Here is a 22,822-nt window from a genome sequence, read left to right on the forward strand (position 1 = left end):
CTTGGCTTTTGGGGGAAAAGTTCAAGGGCTGCTAACCTAAGCAATAAAGACTGAATATATTCGGGACACAAAATTTTAAGATGAAGCAAAACTTCATACATTTGCAAATTTTCTTTACCACAGAATTTTGATACAAAAAGAAATCATTCTCCTATCCAAGGCATTTACTCTCCTGCCCTGACCAGAGAGGACACAAACAATACCATTAATTTCTGGGCCACCTTATAACACTAGGCTCAGCTCATAGAAAAAATACAGAATCAACTGCAGCTTCAAACATCTTCCTAGATGTTGCCTAAGTCAGAAAGGAAGAGCCAACACAATAAAACCAGCAGGGTGGGGTGGCATGGGAATATAATCATTTATTTGGAGTGTAACCTGGTACTCCAAACAAAGGCTCTATTATCCTCAGCTGAAAGCTTTTAGGGCATAAGGAGGAAGTGAATGGGATGACCGACTTGAGATAGCACCAAAAGAACAGAGATGACTTCACAGTCCTGGAAGATGGCAAAAGGCAGAGAGAAAAGACTGAACAATTAAAAGTGAACTGGGACATACCTTCAATGTTGGTACATCTCAAATTCCATTTTCCCCTCACCTTTCCCCAAATAACCAGACCATTTAGTTAACCTCTCTAGACAATGCTTGATCCAACAGATCATTCTAGAGCACAAAAAAATATATAGTTGTTATTTTATTGTAGAAGAAAAAATATCCCTAAATATTTGTTAAATAACAATAACTCCTGACAAAATCATTCTTCAGGGTTCTTGGGCCTCACCATCTGGTCAAACACAGCAAGCTCTCCCTCAGCCTTATGATAAGCTTCATTAATATTGCCATAAACCACAGAAAAACCCAAAGATTTTCTAAATGGCTTCCAAATTTCTGCATAGATGCCCTTAATTAGTCCAAAGGTAAACAATAAACAAGTTGGCCGAGAAATTAGAAGGATCTCTGAGAGGGGAAAAAATGTTAACAATTGGTGAATCTAGAACAAAGGGTATATAAGTGTTCATTACAACATTTTTTCAACTTAATTTTTTAGTTACAGGCAGACTGAAAAGTTGCTTTAGCATGATCATGCTATTTTCCAGATGTGCCTAAAAAACATATTCAATTATTTCTTTTCAAACCAGAAATAGAAAATCAGTTCTCCCCCAGGTGATACGTTCTATTCTGTTTTAAAAAGCTTCCAGAGCTTTCTGGAAAGTTTAAATTAAGGGGCTACCAGTACACTGATATGGTTTTATAGTTCTTGGGAAGTGTCTGAGTCAAACTCTCATCGAAGGTCTGTGATGGTCACTGCTCTGTCCACAACAGTCACGTGGCTGCAGCTCTGCAACAGGGAAAAAGAAAGAAAGGGAAAGTCCTGGAAAATTCTGAAAAGTCATCTTTAAAACTCCTTACTTGTTGAAGTCATGGAAGATATCTTGTACTTAACTTCCTGTGTGTTTTCTTATCTTTGAAAAGCAAGTTTAAAAGCTATTTACAATAAGCAGCTCACTGCCTAACTTCTTATATCTTTTGTATATTGTCATGATATATAAATATATATGTTTAAGAAAAACCCAAACAAACAAAACACCTATTTACAATGCTTATTCTGGCTAGTGGTTCCCAGGCTGGCAGCCAGACTGCTACTTAAATGGCTGTTATGGTAAGCGGTCTGGGAATTATTACTTCCACCAACCCAGAATCAATAGGCTGTAGCCTGAATCAATGTGGGCCCATATACCTTCATTTATTTTTCAAATGTATGTATATTCTAGAGTCATTCGTAAAATATACATTTATTTTAAATAACTGCTGAATTCATTGCAGTTTTTTGGGTTATTATGTCAACCAGATAATAAAGTACACCTACTCTCACATGGGGAATACTCCCTCTTGGCATGCATAAGGGTTCATCCTAACTGAAAGCCTAGGCATTTCTGGGGGATTGTATAGCCTCTGTTTCAACATCCTGGTACCTAGACATTTATTATATTCCAAGGCAGGCTAACCTATTTGTGAACAAGTCTGTCAGAAAGTTCTTTCTCATACTCAGCTGAAAACTGTCATCCCACAGGGTCTTAAGTTTTAGTTCTGGGAGTCACACCCAATACCTTTTTATACAACAATTCTTCTAACACTTATAGTCAGTTCTCAGATGCTCCCTGGGGTTCTCTCCTAAACACCCCCAGTTTCTTTTATGTGACAAGGGTCTGACTCCCTTTTCCATATTGGTCACTTTTCAGGAAACCCAAAAGAAATAATAATACTCCATGGCCAGCATGGAGTGAAGCAATACTATCACATTAGATTTGAGGGGAAAAATTGAAACATACTTATCAGCAACTGAAACTTTTTACTCACAGAATACCACTTGGGGAAAAAAACTTTCTAATAAGGTCATAAAAATCCCTGTTATCTGAAATCAAATTAAAAGCAATATTCCACAATTAAATATACTTAAGTGGCTTTTTCTTTTGAATTCAAATCTCTTATTGAAGTGCAGGCTTAGCAACTGATGATGATGAAGGAAAAAACCTAACATTTAATAAGCAAGCTACTGCACTTGGTACTTTCTGTGCATCACTTCATTTAATCCTGTCAATAACCCTATTCAAGTACGTATTATTATTATTATCATCTTCATTTACAGTTGAGAAAGCTGAGGCCCAGGAAGGTTAAGTAACTTGATCAAAGACACACAGTCCTTAAGTAGCAGAGCTAAGACTCAAACTCCTTCCTATCCCACACCGCTTCCCATGTATGTTTTTATTAGGAAGATTTGGAAAAATAAGTGACAAGGCTGATCTTCTATGTGTGTCACAAAGGACAATGTGCCTCATCAGCTCTTACTGTCCTCCCTGGTTAAAGCACAGCTCCGATTTCTTCTACATAGATACATACACAGAAGAGAGGTGGATCCTTGCTGTGTGGATGAAATCCTTTCTGGCGACAGGAAGAAATCTCCTCTAGTCCGTGGTCAGTTAGTCTAAAGAATCCAGTTCTGAAATAAGAAAAAGCAGATCTAGAATCAAGCAAAGGTGTCCCCTCAATCACACACACACACACACACACACACACACACACACACAAACACACACACAGAGCAGTGAAGAGCTCACTTTGAGACAGCCTCAAAAGTATGCTGGCTCATAGGTCTCTTCTCTGGTGAATGAATCAGTTAGAGAATGACTCATCACCGCCACTACACTACTTTTACTGGGAGAATTCATAGTAAATAACAGGATTTAGAATGAAAAAGTAACTTTTGGAGATAATCTGTTGGATTTTGAAATTTTCTAATCTGATATCAATCTCTTGAAATTCCTACTGCTTCAAGTCAAACACTTCAAATTTTTTATGTCCTTTTCTTATAAAAGCATCTAGGTTGTTGCTTGGATACTTTTGTAAACAAGTTAGAGTAGGTTTATCAGGATATAGGACTTAAAAGGAAGCCTTTTTAAAAAGCCAATCAATACCACAATCTATATATTTTATAGAGAACAAGGTCTTAAGAATGGAGAATGTTTCCTCTGAGGCTTTTCCCCGGCTATCTCCTTGCAAAACCCTGAACCACACCCTATGTACTTACTCCTGGAACTTGGGGGAACAAACAATGGCTATCGACTCTGGCAACATCATCTGGTAGGAGCAGTGAGTGTGTAGGTCAACACTGGAGAGGAAGGCGGTCTGCGTGGGATGAGTCTGAGAAGAGAAAAAAAGGCAGGGACCCCTTCAGCGAGAATACACAGTCAAGCCTGGCCCATGAAGGAAGGTAGAGCCAAGTAATTCTCAATAACTTGCTACGATCTCCTTACGTACAAAGCCATTAGCAGCCATGAGGAATATGCCTGAAGTTCATAATAAGTAATGAACCTCCTTCCCAGCACTGTAAACGAGTATAGTGTAACATGAGTATGTGAAGAGACTCAATTTCTAATTGACCATCAAGACTTATCTGGCTACTCACAAGCTCTCTCAACACAATGGCGTCTCCCATACTGGATCAGACAGTACATGCTGCCCAATACAACAACCTAGTAGAAGTCAAGGACTTAACAAAGCACAGTTAGATGAATGATTCTTCTTCCTGATGGAGGGGTTAAAAGGTCAAGCATGAGTCTGGGGCTCTATAGGCAAAAGTAGCAAAAGCTGTCCTGTGGTTAAAGCATATCTTTCAAGGATATGAGAGGCAGAGGGTTACTGGGATTTCAGAAGGGTAGTTAAATCACACAAAGGACCCTGTCTTATTTGAGAAAAAGACCAAGATATTGAATTTTGAGGGTAATCAGTTAAAGCACCATCTAAATTACATTGTTTATCTCATCTGTTTTCAGTTACTTAATGGTTTTTGTTTTGGCCACGCCTCGTGGCTTGTGGCATCTTAGTTCCCCAACCAGGTATTGAACCTAGGCCACAGCAGTGAAAGCACTGAGTCCTAACCACTGGAATCCCACAGTTATTTAATGTTTCATTGATCACACTCTTTGTACACAAATGGACCATATAATGACTTACGTTCATCTCAGAGGGGGTGTGAGATAACAAGGATGGAAAAAGAAAGACCCAATATGACTCAAAAAGACCACCAATCTTTACTGACAGAAAAGCACAGAAAAGAAATATGTGCCCTTGACCAGTGTTTTCAACCCTGTTGTGCAAAAAATGAAGCTTCTGAGGAACTTGTCAAAAGCACAGGCTCCTGCACCCCACCCTGGAAATATCCATCCTGAGAAGGAAATTTTTTTCTTTAAAGCTCATTAAATGATTCTTATGTGCAGCCTAATCTGAGAAGCACAACTGCATAGAATGCTGTGACCAGCTCATTGTGGAAGAGGTCTGCAATACAGGAACATGTTAGCTGAGTGCTGACAGTAAATCTACACACAGGTCTGCACGGGGAAGGAAAGAACTTTCATGACCACAAGGGAGAAACAGTTTCTACCTAATACGAATATGATCCTATAGACTGTTAGGGACAAACAGCCTGTGCCAACACCCTACAGCCCATGGTTACAGCCTGAAATTTTAACTGAGAACAAATAAGACCTACACAAGCTGATGAAGGCCTCCAATCTAAAGTTGGGTTAGCTAGAAAGATGATATACAGATACATAGCAGGGGATCAATAAATAATTGTTAAACTAAACCAAAAAATCTTGTTTGAGCCTCTGCTCCCCACTAACTACTGTACCTTCTCTCCTTCCCCTTACAGTCAAGTTTCTTGAAAAAACAGTTACGCTCACTGTGTCCACCATGCTGGTGACAGAGGCAGGCATTTTTATGAAGAGAAAACAATACACTAAAGGAGCAGAAATAAGTGAGGAGAGTGAATGCCCAGGGTAGCCTGGGTGCCTGGATGAGTAGGGCAGCCACAGGAGAGCAATGCCAGGTAAGACAAGGTGAAGGAGTGCCTTGAATACTGAGTTGGGGGTTACACAATAGTTGGTGATAAACATGACCATACAAAGTTTTTGACCAGGGAACCTGATTTATATAGCTGGCAAGGTACAGAAGGAAGAACTGACCTTTTGCCTTCTCCTCTTGCCAATTTTAAGATCTGAGCAAACGTTATGGTCTGCTTTTGTTTGCTTTCAATCCCAAGTTAGGAAGGAATGCTACAGAAATATCATGGGGAAAAAAAGCTGGAATACTATCAATTTAGGCTCTAAATTTCTTCCTAGCTAGGCCCCCACTGATATTAAAAATTCTTTTACTCATTTGTGGCTAAGATCTACCTGAAGTCTAAACAGAAATTATTCCAAACTTTCCCCATCTTCTCCAGTTTTTAAACTTATCTGTCTCCTCCTGCTGAGCAGTGGATCTAGACTTCAACCTTGTTGATAGCAAGATCATCTAAAATGAGTTCCCTCAACCCCTCCAATTATAACCTCAAAAATCTCTCGGTATCTTTCTTTCTTCCTTCAATTCTGTCTCAGAGGAGTGAGTGTTTTCTCCCCCATATGAAGATGACTCCTTTTTTGTACTTCTGATTTAATACTTTCCTATCTTCCATTACCTTGTCTCTCCTGACCTCTGACATCTGCTGCACAGGCTCCACTATACTCCACCAGCTCACTGGGCTTAAAAACATGTTCAGGGACTTCCCTGGTGGCACAGTAGTTAAGAATCCGCCCGCCAATGCAGGCGACACGGGTTTGAGCCCTGGTCCAGGAAGATCCCACATGCCGCGGAGCAACTAAGCCCGCCTGTGTGCCACAACTACTGAGCCTGCACACCTAGAGCCCATGCTCTGCAACAAGAGAAGCCAGTGCAATAAGACCATGCACTGCAACAAAGAGTAGCCCCTGCTCGCTGCAACTAGAGAAAGCCTGCGCTCAGCAACGAAGACCCAACGCAGCCAAAAATAAATAAATAAATAAATATATTTTTTAAAAAAAATGTTCAGACAACTATACACAAGAATGCAGATGAACCTTAAAAACTGAGTAAAAGGGCTTCCCTGGTGGTGTAGTGGTTGAGAGTCTGCCTGCCGATGCAGGGGACACGGGTTCATGCCCCGGTCTGGGAAGATCCCACATGCCGCGGAGTGGCTGGGCCCGTGAGCCACGGCTGCTGAGCCTGCGCATCCGGAGCCTGTACTCCAGAACGGGAGAGGCCACAACAGCCTGTACTCCAGAACGGGAGAAGCCACAACGCTCCCCTAAGTGGCCTGTCCTTCAAGCTGCCAGTGAATCTCTTCCTGTTCTCCACCCTCCTCCAGTTCCAAGGCTTCCAAGGTCAGCTGTATGCAGAGGTCTCCCGGTTCTCTTTCCCACCTAGACCGTGTTCCCAAGTTCCAACTGCCTGATAATTACCTCCACCAATATAATGTCAAATACTCACAACGGAAGACACCATTTGCCCCACTTCCAAGTAAGCTCTCCTGCTGGAGCCTCTGTTTCTGCTTATGAGATGATTAATCATTGCCACCCCCATGAGTCAGGCCTGAAATCTCTAAGTCATCACTTACTCATCATCCTCTCTTACTCATTCCCCACATCCTCTGAAATCCTGCATTTATCTCTTCCTTCCCAAATGCACTGCTATCACCGTAGCTCTCATCATTATTAGACTTTATCATCACATTAACCTCTTAAATGATCTCCCTGCTTCAACCTCCTCACTAAAAAGCAGAACTATCCTGCCTGTCCACCCAAAACCCTCCAGAACACTGCTCCTAAAGTATCATGTGAAAGCTTACCTACAACTGTTTCCTGATATGAACCATAAGCCCCAGAAAACTGGACCACTCAAAGCTGCAGGATCACAGTCTGCCTATTCCAGTGTTGTCCCCTCCATATGGAACTCTCCCTTGGCTCACCTCGTCAAAATTCTAGAAAATCACCCCAGGTGTGATCCTTCCCTCCTCTGAATTCCACAGGGCTGTTTGCACCTCTTGAGGCACTTGGCACATTCTGCCTCACATGAAGAGTTATGACTTGTCTATATGTCAGTCTCCTTTATGAGACTAAAATCATATCTTACTCAAATTTGTATCCCCTGGCGGATAAGGTACAAGTTTTCTACTCCCCATGTAAGATAATGGGGGATACACAATAAAAGGCAAATATTTATGAAAGGACAGAGGCACACTGACTGCCTCACAGGTCAGTATTTCCCAAATTCTAACATACAAGTGTGTGCAATCTTCCCAAATCCAGAAATGAGCTGCCTTGTTTTTATGTAACCCTGTCACACAATATGGAAAACAGCTTGGTCTATGAGAATGAGGGGTTGAAAAGGAATAGAAAGAAAAATTAAGAAGTAATCTTTAGGGATGGAATTATATTTTACCTGAATATTACCAGAAGACTGTTAAGACATGCAGACACTTGAAAATCTCCTATATTCGTGGCCCTTCTGATTTATGTAAAGGTATAGGCTGCTTTAAGAAAGACCAAATGGGGGCATCTGAATTAACTTCCCTGGCTCATTTAAAATATTTTGATTTATATACCTTTCAGGAACATCATTTGTACGAAGTAAGGCATAGCCTCTACCGTCAAGGTCCACATATACTCTAGGCTAGCATCCTATCACGGTTCACGCTCACAGGGGAATTGGGACTTTAGGGAAACAGGTTCATTTCCATTAAAAAATTTTAAGTTAAAAAGCCCTAAGTAATGCCCGGAAATCAATACTGTGGTGCAAGCAGTTACGTATGCTAGGGAAGTCAAGTCTGCATCCAACAGAGGGAAGTACAACCATCTAAATAGTCTGGATACAATTCACTCTGCTCCAAGCCAAAAATAAGCAGTGTGTTTATAATATCATGTGAGAAGAGGAGACGAACCCCTGAAGAGCTCGGAATTGCTTACGTGAATCCAGCCCAGTGTGATGAGACCCTGCTGATCCTGTATGAGGAAAAGCTCTTCTTCGTTCTCGGTGTTGCAATAATCAGACCCAGCACTTTGCTTGGGGATGAGGACATGGGTAATGGTAAATTCATTCCTCATCTGTCAAATGAGAAAACAGCTCATCACAATTCCCTGGCACTTAGGCAACCCCACTCTGTCACAGCAGTGGAAAGTTAAACATCTATACAAGCGAAGGCCCTTCCCCCCAGCATCAGTCTTCTAAGTGAGGTGAGTCCCTAATGTCAGTCATGTTCACAACCCTGACTGCCCAAGTACATTGTTTGGGGCCCTCTGCAAAGCCACAGATGCCCACAGCCCTGTGGGAATTTCCTGCTGCAGCCAAACAGGTCTACTCATGATTCTTAAGAAGCTCTGGGTATAGTACCATTTCTCTTCCTTTGTTCATGTCTAGAGTAGTTTCCTTTTACTATTTCCCTAAGCCCTTCCCATCCTTTAAAGCTCAGTTGAAGTCTATTCCACCTTAGGTGTTTATTTATTCAGCAGTTAGTAATGGGTTCTTTAAGCACCTCCATTTAATGATCCTTCTTTCCTCATAATTCCTAGTGCCTTTATTGTACATACTAGTCAACATACTATCTATCTTTTGGTGTATATCTCCCATCTCTCCAAAGCGCTGGGGTACTTTTTGCGGACACATGCTCCGTGCCTTACATATTTCATATTCCCAGGTCCTGCCATAAAGTCGGTGTTCAAAAGCTAATACACAGGATCTTCCTACCAAGTTTAGAATTAGGTATTTCTTACCACTGGCATTAAAATAATCAGTTCAGTTCAAGGGACTTTGAAAATCAATCAAATACAGGGTCACTAAAATCAAGGTGACATTGCATTACGCTGCCCATGGCTCTTTGGCAGAAGGATTGGCACAAAGAGTAACTGACCCTGGGTATCTTCTCTGAGAGTCACAGGAGGCCAAGGGGGAAGAAACAGTCTCAGCTCAGGAAAGCATTTGTCTTTTACCAGTTTTCCACAGAGAATTCCACATGTCTCTACTCCCCGGGCAGTGTTGGCACTGGCCAACTGGAGAAACCGTGGGCAGAGCTTCCCAGGCACCACCACGTGGCGCAGTCCATCGATTGTAGGAGCTGTAATGGAGAAAGAAGAAATGTCTGAGATCATGGGGCACAGCCTCCCCAAGCAGACCTCAGAGTTGGCAGCCCTGGGAGAGCAATGCTAAATCACTGGGGTCCCGCAACTGTAGGTAGCGCATGGGGATCTCATCCTTATGGCGGAAGAAAAAGAGCTGTAAAGTCTTTTCTCCAACCTCTTGCTACAGCCATTGGGAGTATGTTATTTCAAGAAAAGAAAAGAGGCTTTAATCATTCAAGTTAACACAAAGGTAAACTACTGCTTAAAAGAAGTTTCTGAGCTATTCAGGAATAATAGTGAGAGACAATCCTGCCTAGTACATGGGGAGAAACCTGAAGGCCAGGCTTCAAGAGTCCAGCACCCCTTGCCCACTCTTACCTTGTGCTTTTAAGTGGATCTTCTGCGAAGCTGAACTCCTTACATGACTACTTGAAAGACAATTCCTAACAAAAAGATCTATTCTATTAATCAAGGCATACTCATCATTTTGCCACTATTGTTATTTTCTCAGATAGCCATACATTGGTGAGAGGAGGAAACACTCAACAGTTTTTTATGGCTAGACTGAATTATCACTGACTACATACAATACTTACCTTGACTAAACTCTTACCAATTAGGAACATTTGCAGGGCAAGCACAATTCAGTAGCTCTTTTTTATTATTTAAAGGTCAGTGGTTGAACTGTAAAGTGGTACTATAAATCTCAAATTTCCTTTACAAAAGGTCAACAGTGGTCTCTAGTTCACTGAACATTTCAAATCTCTGTATAACCCTTAAAAGCTGAGGGTCTGACTTTCAAGGATGTTATTAGCTCTTCAGAAAATCGACCTGGCCCAGGTAAACTATATGTCTTAAGCAAAGTCCACTTTATAATATAGCTGTGATAGAACACAGTATGGTAATACTAATCAAATGGATTTCTGTGACCAGAGCCTAATGAGTGGTATCATGGAGGTAGTTGTAGCTGAATCTCCTGCAATGACACCCTGTTTGGTTGCAGCTGAGATAGAAGAGTACGGAAGCAAATGAATTCACTACCTTCTGAGTTGCTCAATGCTCCAGGTTTCAAGGATCTATCCACTACAGGTGGCTTGGCAGGCCTTACAGTTGTATTACAGTCCGAAGGCTGTGTGTATATAACAGGTGCCGTGGGGAACACATTTAGGGAGGGCTTCTCTAAGTCAGGTACCAGTGGGCCGTCCAGGCCAGGGTCCACCTTCCCAAACTCCTGTACAATTTTCAGTCGTTCTTTTTCTAGTTCCTGGTTCCGGATCATCTCCTCAAAGGCATGGAACTGTTCCTGCTCCAACTGTTGCTGCTTCTGTTGTGCCACCCTCTGTCTTTCCTTTTCCAGCTCTTGCTGGATGGCTACGTTTCGGGCAAATTCTTCCTCTTCCTTCTTCTACAAAGAATGAATATGAGTTAGGCTAACACTTTATACTCAAGTGACTTCACATCTTAGAAGGACAAGGCTTTTCAGCAGGGAGATTGCCCCAAATGTACTTCTGCTCTAGCGTGAGTTCCCAACACAGAATTCATGTTTCCCTTAGTACCTTTACACCCATGGAACAGCTGCTGCTCCTGTCTATCTAACTACCATACACCTATTCTTCAAAAACAGTTAAAGTCCTGATCCTCTTGGTACCCTTTCCCAATGACTTTAACTAATGCATTTTCTTCTTTACCAAAATCTCAAGGCAACTTACTGTCTGCACCTCATAATCTGTATCATACAATTTTAGCCTCTGGTGTGCCATGTATACATTCTGTATCCCAAGTAAGGCTGTGAAACAGAACCAAATCTAAACTTACAACTGCCATGTTGGGGGTCTCTGTTGAATTTTGACCCTGAATGAAGCCTCTGAAATTTTTCTGGTGATTGGTCCAATATAGTGTGACATTTTAAACTACTAAGAAACATCAAGGAATAATCTCCTTCATGAAGGTTTTCACTCATTTCACTAAGGTACTCTAAGGGTACCGTAGAAATACATAGCTGTTCACCTCTCTGCTAATTTTCAACATCAGAGTCCAGAACAGAATTCAGTAGAGTGTACAAAAGAATGTGCAAGTGCTTGCAGTGTGTGTTCTCACCTGACACAGACCAATGACATTGTCTCAGAGCTTCTCATGTGTTTTAACTGACTCTTCCTAACAAGAATCATTTGAAAATAGCTTGAAAAAAACCCCCAATTATTATAAACAGGTATATCCTATGTTGGATATAATCAAATGTGTATCAAATATCCCAAATTCTCTGATCTAAAAACCTTATACTTTAGTGCGATTTTCATTGTTCTTAGGTTCTAGCTCTAGACACAGCAGACAAGCAATAGATATTCTGTCCCTCAAGTCATCCTCTTAGATAAACAGGCTAAATCTGTATTAGAATCCTCAGCCTAAACACCTTTTTTGAGTTTCTGGTCTTTGCCAATAAAGTAAAATATCACATTAAAATCACAAGATCTGTTGAAATATCTATTAGAATCCTAGGTCACAGCCTAAGAAACCAAAATAATTTCCTTTTTTTTTTTTTTTGCTATTACATACTCACTTTTTCTTCATTATAGTCTATATATTCTTTGGTATATCGTTTTAACAGTTCTGCTTTCAGCTCTTCTGCTTTGGGAAATGCAATCTCCTTTAATTTCTGAGACACAAAATCAAAAACTGGGAGTTAGAACAATTGCCCGCTAATTAAGTAGAGAAGTAAAAAGACTGAAGTCAAGTTGGCAATGGCAACAATGTTTCTAAAAACATTTAAATAATAATTTAAATTTAAATAATTTAATTTAAAATACCTCCTACCATACCAGATATTTCGTAACTGATCTAGTGAAATGGCCTTATCTCCTATTTGCAGGATATGATGCTCAGATGCAGATACTGCTACTTATATTTTGGAGTTAGTTTGTGCTTCTCTGAAGCTTTTAGATGGGCAACAGTTAAAGTGAAGACCCACCTTTACTGTGTCTTTCTTTTCAGGAATGACAGCCGATTTGTAATCTCGATGCTTTGGTAGTTTCTCAATAAAGAGCCTAAGGGAACAGATCAGATTGACTGTGATGCAAAGAAGATGTCCAAATGTCCAAAAGACTCTGAAGCAATGCAACTCCCTTACCCTGCAGAGACTACTTGATGGGTTTCCAGGCATGCAGGGATAACAGGAACACCCTGACAGGCCATGTTCCCCACTCATCTCTAGCCCTGTAAAGAGCAACAGAGTGTTTCCCTCTTCTCCCAAATCAGATGTGCAGCAGCACCAGACTCCTACAACAAAAACGATGGGGAGGAAAGCCTATCCTGCGCCCCAAAATACACCTCCAAAGAGATTCTTTTCTTCTTGTGACAGTAACAGGCTTCCAAAGGAAAAGGCCTCTCACAAATCATTCTTCAGAGAACAGTTTGGCAGCCAAGGACAGGAGGCTAAGAGAAAACCCACATTCTATTACTACTTCTAACTCTGTGTGACCTTTAATGCTGGCTTTTCTTCTTTGGGATTCATGTTCCATCAAAGAAGAATATTCCTTGCACCAGATTAAGCACTGAGATGCTTAGACAGTTCATGTGTTATATGTGTGTAATATGTGCATGTTCCATGTGTAACGTGTATTATGATCTCTGATGAAAAGTGCTTAGAGAAACATTAAGTGCTAGATTTCCTCTTTCAGTTCTTGTCCTTGGCTGTAAAGCTCAGTGGGAAAAATAAACTGAATCAATTCATAGACCTCTAACATTTATGATGTCTACTTGGGGACGGTGAAAATAACAGAAGTTCAGTAACTTGTCATAGCCAAAACGGAGGGTTCAGAATTCAATGCCAGCAGGCCGGTTCCAGAGTCTACTCTTTCAACTACTATATCGTACTGCCTCCTCATGGCTCCTGGAATGTCCAGAACTGTTGGAGGGGTTCTGAACAAAGATGTCTTTCAATAGAATTACGTTGTAATAAACACAAGCTGAGACCCAAAACAAATAAACTGAGGGTAGCTTGCCCACAGCCACAAAACACTGTTATGTAGTTGAGATTAACTGACTCTTTTTCACCTTCTGCCCATGGGTAGGAGGAAACAAAGGAGGAAAACTCAGTAAAGGGAAAAGAAGATCCCCACCAAAACACACCGTCTATAGATGAACCATCCTCCTTCTGTTCTAATTAGGCACATGAAAATTTCATTTCAATCCAATTTCATAAGACCCCTCAGGCAGGGATGAATTCCAAAATCAAAACAATTCTAAAAATTGTCCTTTGGGTTCATGAAAAATGAATTAAAAGTTTCCTTGAAGTCTATACTTAAAACAAGCACAGATTCATTTTTCAACCATAAAGTCCTGAAGAGGATATTAGGATAAATAAGGCATAGATCTTGTGCTCAAGAGACCTATTATTAACTCGAAAGACCAAGGTACACGTTCACTACCTTCAGCAGGCTAAGTGTGCTTTGTATTGAAGCCTCAATCAGTCAAGAAAGTAACATGTCATATAAACACCACACTTTATTTTTATTTATGCTCTCAGCCTGAAGAACTGTAAAGTCCCTGAGGCCAGAGATTTCTGTTTCATGCTTCTTTGTATATTCCTCTAAAGCCAGCACAGTGCCTTGTATAAAGAGGCACTGAAAAAATATCTGATGAATAAATTGTCTTAAAACCTTTGGATGAGCTGAGTGAAAAAACAAAGTGCAAAAAAGTATATATAACATGCTACCTTATATGTAAGAAAGGGGAAAATTATATATAGGTACACCTCAGAGATATTGTGGGTTTGGTTCCAGACTACTGCAATAAAGCAAATGTTGCAATAAAATGAACCACATAAGTTTTCTCATTTCTCAGTACATAAAAAAGTTATGTTTACACTACAGTGTACTCTATTAAGTGTACAATAGCATTAGGTCTAAAAACATATACACTTTAATTTAAAATACTTTATTGCTAAAAAATGCTAAGAATTATCTGACAATGCAGGGTTGCCACAAACCTTCAATTTGTAAAAAACGCAGTATCTGTAAAGTGCAATAAAACAAGGTATGCCTGTGTGCATGTATATATATTCATTTATTTTGTTTATAAGTATATAAAGTAACACAGGAAGTATATACAGAAACTAGCAAAAATAGAGAACAGGGGAAATAGAGTAGATGTGACAAGAGTGGGAGTGAAAATTTTCACTATATACCTTTCATTTTATTATTTTGGTTTTGAACCATGTAATGAAAACTAACTTATAAGATAAAACTCCCAGACCTGAACATGAATACCTTTCTCTTGTTTCAGTAACTGTAGTCAATTTTCTGAATAGGGACATATGGGCAGAAGCATCTCCTGAAAACAGAATGGGCAGCATAACCCACTGCCCACACTGGAGGCAACAGAGCTTGGTGGTTAGGAGGGCAGGCTCTGGAGCCACCCTGCTTAGGTTCAAATCCTGGCTTTAAGCACTTACTAGCTGTGTGATCTCCAGCACCATCCCTCAGTTTCTCTCTCTATATAAATTATATATACAGAGACAAACTAGTACTACCTGATAGGGCTGCTATGACATTAAAATAGATTTTTAAAAATAAATAAAATGCTGAGCACAGTGCCTAGCACATAGTCAACATCTGCTATATGTTTATATGATTGCTTTTACTAATAAATAAAAACGTGAGCAAGAAGAAGAGATGAAGATGTTAACACCAGGGTTAGAAATTTTCTAGGCAGAGAATAGCTGTGGCCCAGATGTATACTGTTCTCTGGGTTATATCTGGTTGCAGCCTACAGACAGGAAATGTACCAAAGCAAACAAAGATGCGTTGGTGAAACACAAGCAAAACAAACTAATGGAACAATAGAAAAAAAGAGGTACACAGAAAAGTAAATAAAAAGGTAAATAATTATAGAAAATGGTACTCAACTTTACTTACATATGAAAGAAATTCAAATTAAGATGAGATATCATTTTCATCTATCAGATTGGCAAAGGCTTAAAAGTTGATTACAGTCAGTGTAGGCAAGGGCATAGAGAAATGGGTATCCTTACACACTCTTAGCAGGACTGTAATTTGATAATACCTTTTTCCTTAGGAGAGGAAGGGGAGTGGGAGACCAAGTATTCAAAATTTAAAATGTGTATATCCTAGGGCTTCCCTGGTGGCGCAGTGGTTGAGAGTCCGCCTGCTGATGCGGGGGACGTGGGTTCGTGCCCCGGTCCGGGAGGATCCCACGTACTGCGGAGCCTGCGCGTCTGGGGCCTGTGCTCCACAGCAGGAGGGGCCGCAGCAGTGAGAGGCCCGCGTACCGCAAAAAAAAAAAAAAAAAAAAAGTATATCCTTTAAACTCACAACTCCACCTCTATGAATTTATCCTATAATAATACAAAAATATATGTATAAAACTGTTCAATACAGCATTGTTCATAAAAGTAGGGCAACCTGAAAACCTAAATGACCATCAGTAGGGGATTATTTAATAAATTATGGTGTACCCAAATGTGGAAAAACAACATAACCATTCACTCTTTCCTTCAACAAATATTTACTGAGAATCTACTGTGGGGTCAGGAATTATTATAAAGGCTGGCAATTTGGCAGTGAATGTCACAGTCACAAATTCCTCCCCACCAGAGAGTGTACATTACAGTGGGGGAACAGACAATAAGATAAAATAAAAAGTATTATAGATAATCAGTGCTAGGAAGAAGTCACTAATAGGGAAGGGGAATAGAAGTGACAGAGAAGGGATTGAGCTTTTAGATAGGGCAGCTAAGGAAGGCATCACTGAGAAGGTACCAGTTAAGTAAGGACTGGAAGAGTAAGCCATGACAATATCTGGGATAAGACTGTTCCAGGCAGAAGAAACAGCCCTAAGGCAGAATGAGATGCTGGATCAATGTGTCCTGATGCAGAAAGATATGACTGTTAAGAAAGCAAATTGTAGAAAATAGTATATTGTATGATCTCATTCAGGCTTTAAGAAAAAAGGATAAAGACATGAGCCCATGTGTTTGCATGGGCATATTTTCTTAACAAACACATAAACACACAAGAAACATAACAGTGATTACCTCTGGTGGATGGGAATTTTCTTTTCACTTTAATATTTCCATTGCTGTATGGTTTGAAAAAAATTTGTTTTAATCAGGAACAAATATTACTTTTGTGTAAAAATAATTTAAAAAGTCAAGCAGAAATTCTATAACATGGATGTATTAAGGGCTCTAATTTCTTCCAATCTTAAAAGTTAGTCAGCAAAGTGAGCATGAGCACAAATGAAAACCCTCTTCAGTCCATAAGCCCCAATCCTGGTGGTAAACATTTTCAACACAGGTGACAGGCCATTTTCAGAAAGCAGGTCTGTGTTGTAGGGGGCTCACACAGCAGACAGGAATATCCTAAGTCCTCTGTAACTCTCTTCTATGCAGCCTAGTCGATGACCATAAAAAGCTGCGAAAGAATCCACCGCCTGGATTACTGTCTGTGCTCACCATGAAAATATGCACTGATTTAATGTGTTGAAGATCCTTCTTCTATACTGGGGTCTGCAAAAGGCAAAGCATTCCTACAGTAGGGGAAACCTCTGAGGGGGGAAATGTGCTTGAGATAATTAAGACGCCTGAACTGCTCAAGGGAAAAGAACAAACATGCCTTTAAAATCCTGAGCTAAAGTATGCAAAAGGTCTAGAACAATGACTCAATAGTGGGGGGGAGGCAGAAGAGTGGTGAGGTAGAGGCCTACCCTCTTCCCTCCTCTCTCCTCAGTGTAATAACTGCCAAAGTGAGCCGTTGTTAACTGACAGGAATATACCAAGTAAACTGCGGTAGAAAAACTGACCAAGAATACTGAGCTAGTTTTTTTGCAACTCCTAGGGCTTGTCAGTTCACAGAATCAGAGTTAGGGCCTTGAAGATATCTGCAGGAAAAATGAAGGTAGCTACATTTATTGATCCAGGTCTAGCCAATCCAACAAAGTCCCAAATTAAACCCCAAATCTAACAAGTTAAGTAATACATTCTACCCTCCTCTCACTCAACTCTCCTCTAGGCCTAGTTCATCATGTTAAATGGTCCTATAAGCAGAACACCACATACAGGAACAGACTCCCCGTATCGGTCTTGTTGTTAACACTGATACTCATATCACTCAAAGTAACACCAAATCACAGAAAAAAAACAACTTCTTAAGCATCCATGTACCATTAATCCTACTCCCTCTTGCCTATATAAGAGTTTATTTCTACACTGAAACTCTCTTTTCTGTACCGTTAGCCTCTCCTTCTCCACAGTATCCTTTCCATCAGCAAAAAGTATGCTCTAGAATCTCCGATCTTAAAACACACACACACACACACGCACGCACACACACACGTACATGTACACACGCACATTCATGTACTCCTTGTCCCTTTCAATTACTTCCTCAGTTTTCCACTTTACTTCCTGCCCAACTTCTCCAAAGAGCTGTCTATGCCAGGGCTTGGCAAACTACGGCTAGCGGGTCAAATCTAGCTGGCCATCTGTTTTTATAAATAAAGTTTCATTGGAACACAGCGGCACCCATTCATTTGTGTATTATCAATGGCTTGCTTTCACACTACAAAGCAGAAGTTGCAACAGAGATCAAATTGCCTGCAAAGCCAAAAATATTTACTGGTGTTGGGTGCAGCCACTTTGCCCTACGAACTCTGGTCTGAAGTGCTGGGGTCAAGACCTCTGCACGGGACACCCTGTGAGCAAATGAAACTAGATTAAGCACGAAGGAAAAGAAAACGAAGTATCGCTGACTGAAAAGCTACTGACAGGGAGGACCTTCAAGATGGCAGATCACCTTCCTCCCCACAAGTACATCAAAAATACATCTACCTGTGGAACAACTCCTACAGAACACCTACTGAACGCTGGCAGAAGACCTCAGACTTCCCAAAAGGCAAAACTCCCCACGTACCTGGGTAGGGCAAAAGAAAAAAGAAAAAACAGAGACAAAAGAAGAGGGATGGGAGGTGCACCAGTGGGAGGGAGCCGTGAAGGGGGAAAGGTTTCCCCACACTAGGAAGCCCCTTTGCGGGCGGAGACTGCGGGTGGCGGAGGGGGGGAAGCTTCGGCGCTGCGGAGGAGGGAAGCTTCGGAGCTGCGGAGGAGAGCGCAGCCACCGGGGTGCGGAGGGCAAAGCGGAGAGATTCCCGCACAGAGGATCGGTGCCGACCAGCACTCCCCAGCCTGAGAGGCTTGTCTGCTCACCCGCCGGGGCGGGCGGGGGCGGGGAGCTGAGGCTCAGGCTTCAGGCTTCAGGCTTCGGAGGTCGGATCCCAGGGAGAGGACTGGGGTTGGCGGCGTGAACACAGCCTGAAGGGGTTAGTGCGCCACAGCTAGCTGGGAGGGGGTCTGGGAAAGAGTCTGGAACTAAGAGGCAAGAGACCATTGTTTCGGGGTGTGCGAGGAGAGGGGATTCAGAGCACCGCCTAAACGAGCTCCAGAGATGGGCGCGAGCCGCCGCTATCAGCGCGGACCCCAGAGACGGGCATGAGACGCTAAGGCTGCTGCTGCAGCCACCAAGAAGCCTGTGTGCAAGCACAGGTCACTATCCACACCTCCCCTCCCTGGAGTTTCTGCAGCCCGCCACTGCCAGGGTCCCGTGATCCAGTGACAACTTCCCCAGGAGAACACACGCCAGCCTCTGCCACCATAGGCTCGCCCTGCATTCCGTACCCCTCCATCCCCCTAGCCTGAGTGAGCCAGAGCCCCCTAATCAGCCGGGGTCCCGTGATCCAGTGACAACTTCCCCAGGAGAACACACGCCAGCCTCTGCCACCATAGGCTCGCCCTGCATTCCGTACCCCTCCATCCCCCTAGCCTGAGTGAGCCAGAGCCCCCTAATCAGCCGCTCCTTTAACCCCCTCCTGTCTGGGTGAAGAACAGACACGCTCTGGCAACCTACACGCACAGGCGGGGCCAAATCCAAAGCTGAACCCCGGGAGCTGTGTGAACAAAGGGAAAGGGAAATTTCTCCATGTAGCCTCAGGAGCAGCAGATTAAATCTCCACAATCAACTTGATGTACCCTGCATCTGTGGAATACCTGAATAGACAACAAATCATCCTAAAACTGAGGTCGTGGACTTTGGGAGCAACTGTAGACTTTGGGGTTTGCTGCATGGAACAGACTAGTTTCTGATTTTTATGTTTATCTTAGTACAGTTTTTAATGCTTGTTATCATTGGTGGATTTGTTTATTGGTTTGGTTGCTCTCTTTTTTTATTACTTATTATAATTTTTTACTTTAATAATATTTTTAAAATTATTTTTTAATAACTTTTTAAAATTTAATTTAATTTTATTTTTCTCCCTTTTCTTCTGAGCCGTGTGGCTGACAGGGTCTTGGTGCTCCAGCTGGGTGTCAGACCTGAGCCTCTTAAGTGGGAGGGCTGAGTTCAGGACATTGGACTACCAGAGACCTCCCTGCGCCATGTAATATCAATCAGCGAGAGCTCTCCCAGAGATCTCCATCTCAACGCTAAGACCCAGCTCCACTCAATGACCAGCAAGCTCCAGTTCTGGACACCCCATGCCAAACAACTAGCAAGACAGGAACACAACCCCACCCATTAGCAGAGAGGCTGCCTAAAATCATAATAAGGCCACAGACACCCCAAAACACACCACTGGACACAGTCCTGCCCACCAGAAAGACAAGATCCAGCCCTATCCACCAGAACACAGGCACCAGTCCCCTTCACCAGGAAGCCTACACAACCCACTGAACCAACATTACCCACTGGGGGCAGACACCAAAAACAGTGGGAACTACAAACCTGCAGCCTGCAAAAAGGAGACCCCAAACACAGTAAGTTAGGCAAAATGAAAAGACAGAGAAACACACAGCTGAAGAAGCAAGGCAAAAACCCACCAGACCAAACAAATGAAGAGGAAATAAGCAGTCTACCTGAAAAAGAATTCAAAGTAATGATAGTAAAGATGATCCAAAATCTTGGAAATAGAATGGAGAAAATACAAGAAATGTTTAACAAGGACCTAGAAGAACTAAAGAGCAAACAAACAATGATGAACAACACAATAAATGAAATTTAAAATTCTCTAGAAGGAATCAATAGCAGAATAACTGAGACAGAAGAACGGATAAGTGACCTGGAAGATAAAATAGTGGAAATAACTACCACAGAGCAGAATAGAGAAAAAAGAATGAAAAGAATTGAGGACAGTCTCAGAGACACCTGGGACAACGTTAAACACACCAACGTTCGAATTATAGGGGTCCCAGAAGAAGAAGAGAAAAAGAAAGGAACTGAGAAAATATTTGAAGAGATTATACATATATATATATACACATATTATACAGATTATACATATATATACAGATTATACATATATATATATACAGATTATACATATATATATATATTATATTGAAAACTTCCCTAATATGGGAAAGGAAATAGGCAATCAAGTCCAGGAAGCACAGAGAGTCCCATTCAGGATAAATCCAAGGAGAAACATGCCAAGACACATATTAATCAAACTATCAAAAATTAAATAACAAGAAAAAATATTAAAAGCAGCAAGGGAAAAGCTACAAATAACATACAAGGAAATCCCTATAAGGTTAACAGCTGATCTTTCAGCAGAATCTCTGCAAGCCAGAAGGGAGTGGCAGGACATATTTAAAGTGATGAAAGGGAAAAACTTACAACCAAGATTACTGTACCCAGCAAGGATCTCATTCAGATTCGAAGGACAAATTAAAACCTTTACAGACAAGCAAAAGTTAAGAGAATTCAGCACTACCAAACCAGCTTTACAACAAATGCTAAAGGAACTTCTCTAGGCAGGAAACACAAAAGAAGGAAAAGACCTACAATAACAAACTCAAAACAATTAATAAAATGGTAACAGGAACATACATATCAATAACTACCTTAAATGTAAGTGGACTAAATTCTCCAACCAAAGGCCAGGTAATGTTAACAAAGATCCTGGGAGTCTCTGCTTCTGACAGGATCACTGTATTCCCATGTAGGGAGCACCAGAAGCCTGGGAGCCACCAGGGCCTGCACTGCTCAGTGCACCTCTCAGGGCAGCAATGCCAGGCTCCCACCTCACTGCTTCATTCAGCTGCAAGCCTCCCCACTGGGTCCCATCATGCCTTTTTAAAAAGATTCTGTATAATGAGTGGAGAGCAGAGAGGTATATTTAGTGGCCTCACTCAGCACTCCAGAATCATCAATATGGAGCCTCTGAATCTCTCCCAGATGCCAGCTCCCCCCAACACCTGCACTCGTTCTTCTGTTACAGTTAGAATTAGGGTCAGGATGGGGGGTGTTAGGAGGGAGAGCATTCTGACAGAGCGTGAGTAAGGTCCCATAGTGAGATGCAATATGTATAGGACTGAAGGAAGGCCCAAGTGGCTAGAGCACAGAAAGCAAAGAGATGAGTGCACAAGCTGAGGCTAAAGAGCCTGGTAGGAGCTACCCTATAGAGGACCCTATGCACCAGAAAAAAAGGGGTTCACATTCTTAACCTAAAATCAGTAGGAAGACTTGCAAAGATTTTTCAGCTGAGTGTTGACATGATTACATTTGAAAAAGACCTTTGGATACTTGGTGAAGAAAAGATTGCAGGGTTTTTCAATCTCAGCACTATTGACACTTTGCGATGGGTAATTCTTTGTGTGGGGGGCTGTCCTATACATTATAGGATGTTTAGCAGCATCCTTGGCATCTCCACGCTAGACGTATCCACACATGGAGTTCAGACAACCAAAGTCTCCAGACATTGCCAAATGTCCCCAAAGGGCAAAATCAACCCTCATTGAGAATCACTGAATTAAGGAAGAGCAAGAGAGAATGACGGAGACAACTGCCGGTTTCACAGTTAGCCCAGGTAGCAATTATGGTAGCTTAGAATTGAGGAGGTGGAAAAGGAAGGAAGTGAACTGATTAGGGTTAGGATTAGGGATTAGGGAGATATTTAGGAAGTAAAGTCAATGATATAGGTTGCTTGGTTGAAGTGGAAGGAGAAAGTGAGAGGAATTAAGGAGAATGAGTGATTCTGGCCTAAACATACAGGGAGGTGCTTAGTACCATGAGCTAAGATTACAGGTAGATCCTAGATTTTGAGCCAATGTAAAAGTGGAACAAGACTTTTGGAAGTAGTGGGATATGTGAGTATAATTGTACGTGTAGGAGGAACATAAATCATTAGAGACCAAAGGGCAAACTGTAGTATTCAATTACATTGGTAGCCCCCAGTGAACCAAGCCTCCTGGCATTCATGGCCCTGAGTAGTCCCTCCTCTTTAATCTAGGCTGGCTCTGTGACCTTTAACTAATGGAATATGGCAAGAAAAACATTCTGAGACTTCTG

At 41.6% G+C, this 22,822-nt stretch overlaps 1 protein-coding gene across 3 annotated transcripts in view; it reads right to left on the reverse strand.

Annotated features, from left to right (window-relative positions):
• Window positions 1-681: 681 nt before the first annotated feature.
• STAMBP (STAM binding protein) overlaps window positions 682-22,822 on the reverse strand; it is a 33,658-nt gene continuing 11,517 nt past the window's right edge. For 2 of the 3 annotated variants that reach the window (XM_067704662.1, XM_067704663.1), the window contains exons 3-10: window positions 12,430-12,505; window positions 12,022-12,117; window positions 10,506-10,869; window positions 9,336-9,460; window positions 8,316-8,453; window positions 3,587-3,699; window positions 2,899-2,998; window positions 682-1,339 (exon numbers count right to left, since the gene is read on the reverse strand). In XM_067704662.1, the coding sequence (XP_067560763.1) occupies window positions 1,283-1,339; window positions 2,899-2,998; window positions 3,587-3,699; window positions 8,316-8,453; window positions 9,336-9,460; window positions 10,506-10,869; window positions 12,022-12,117; window positions 12,430-12,505 (1,069 nt within the window). In that variant the 3' untranslated portion in view covers window positions 682-1,282. The remainder of the gene's footprint in view (window positions 1,340-2,898; window positions 2,999-3,586; window positions 3,700-8,315; window positions 8,454-9,335; window positions 9,461-10,505; window positions 10,870-12,021; window positions 12,118-12,429; window positions 12,506-22,822) is intronic. The other variant, XM_067704664.1, reaches the window with a different exon arrangement.

This window comes from Pseudorca crassidens, chromosome 14 (genome assembly GCF_039906515.1).
Source record: "Pseudorca crassidens isolate mPseCra1 chromosome 14, mPseCra1.hap1, whole genome shotgun sequence".
NCBI classification, from domain to species: domain Eukaryota; kingdom Metazoa; phylum Chordata; class Mammalia; order Artiodactyla; family Delphinidae; genus Pseudorca; species Pseudorca crassidens.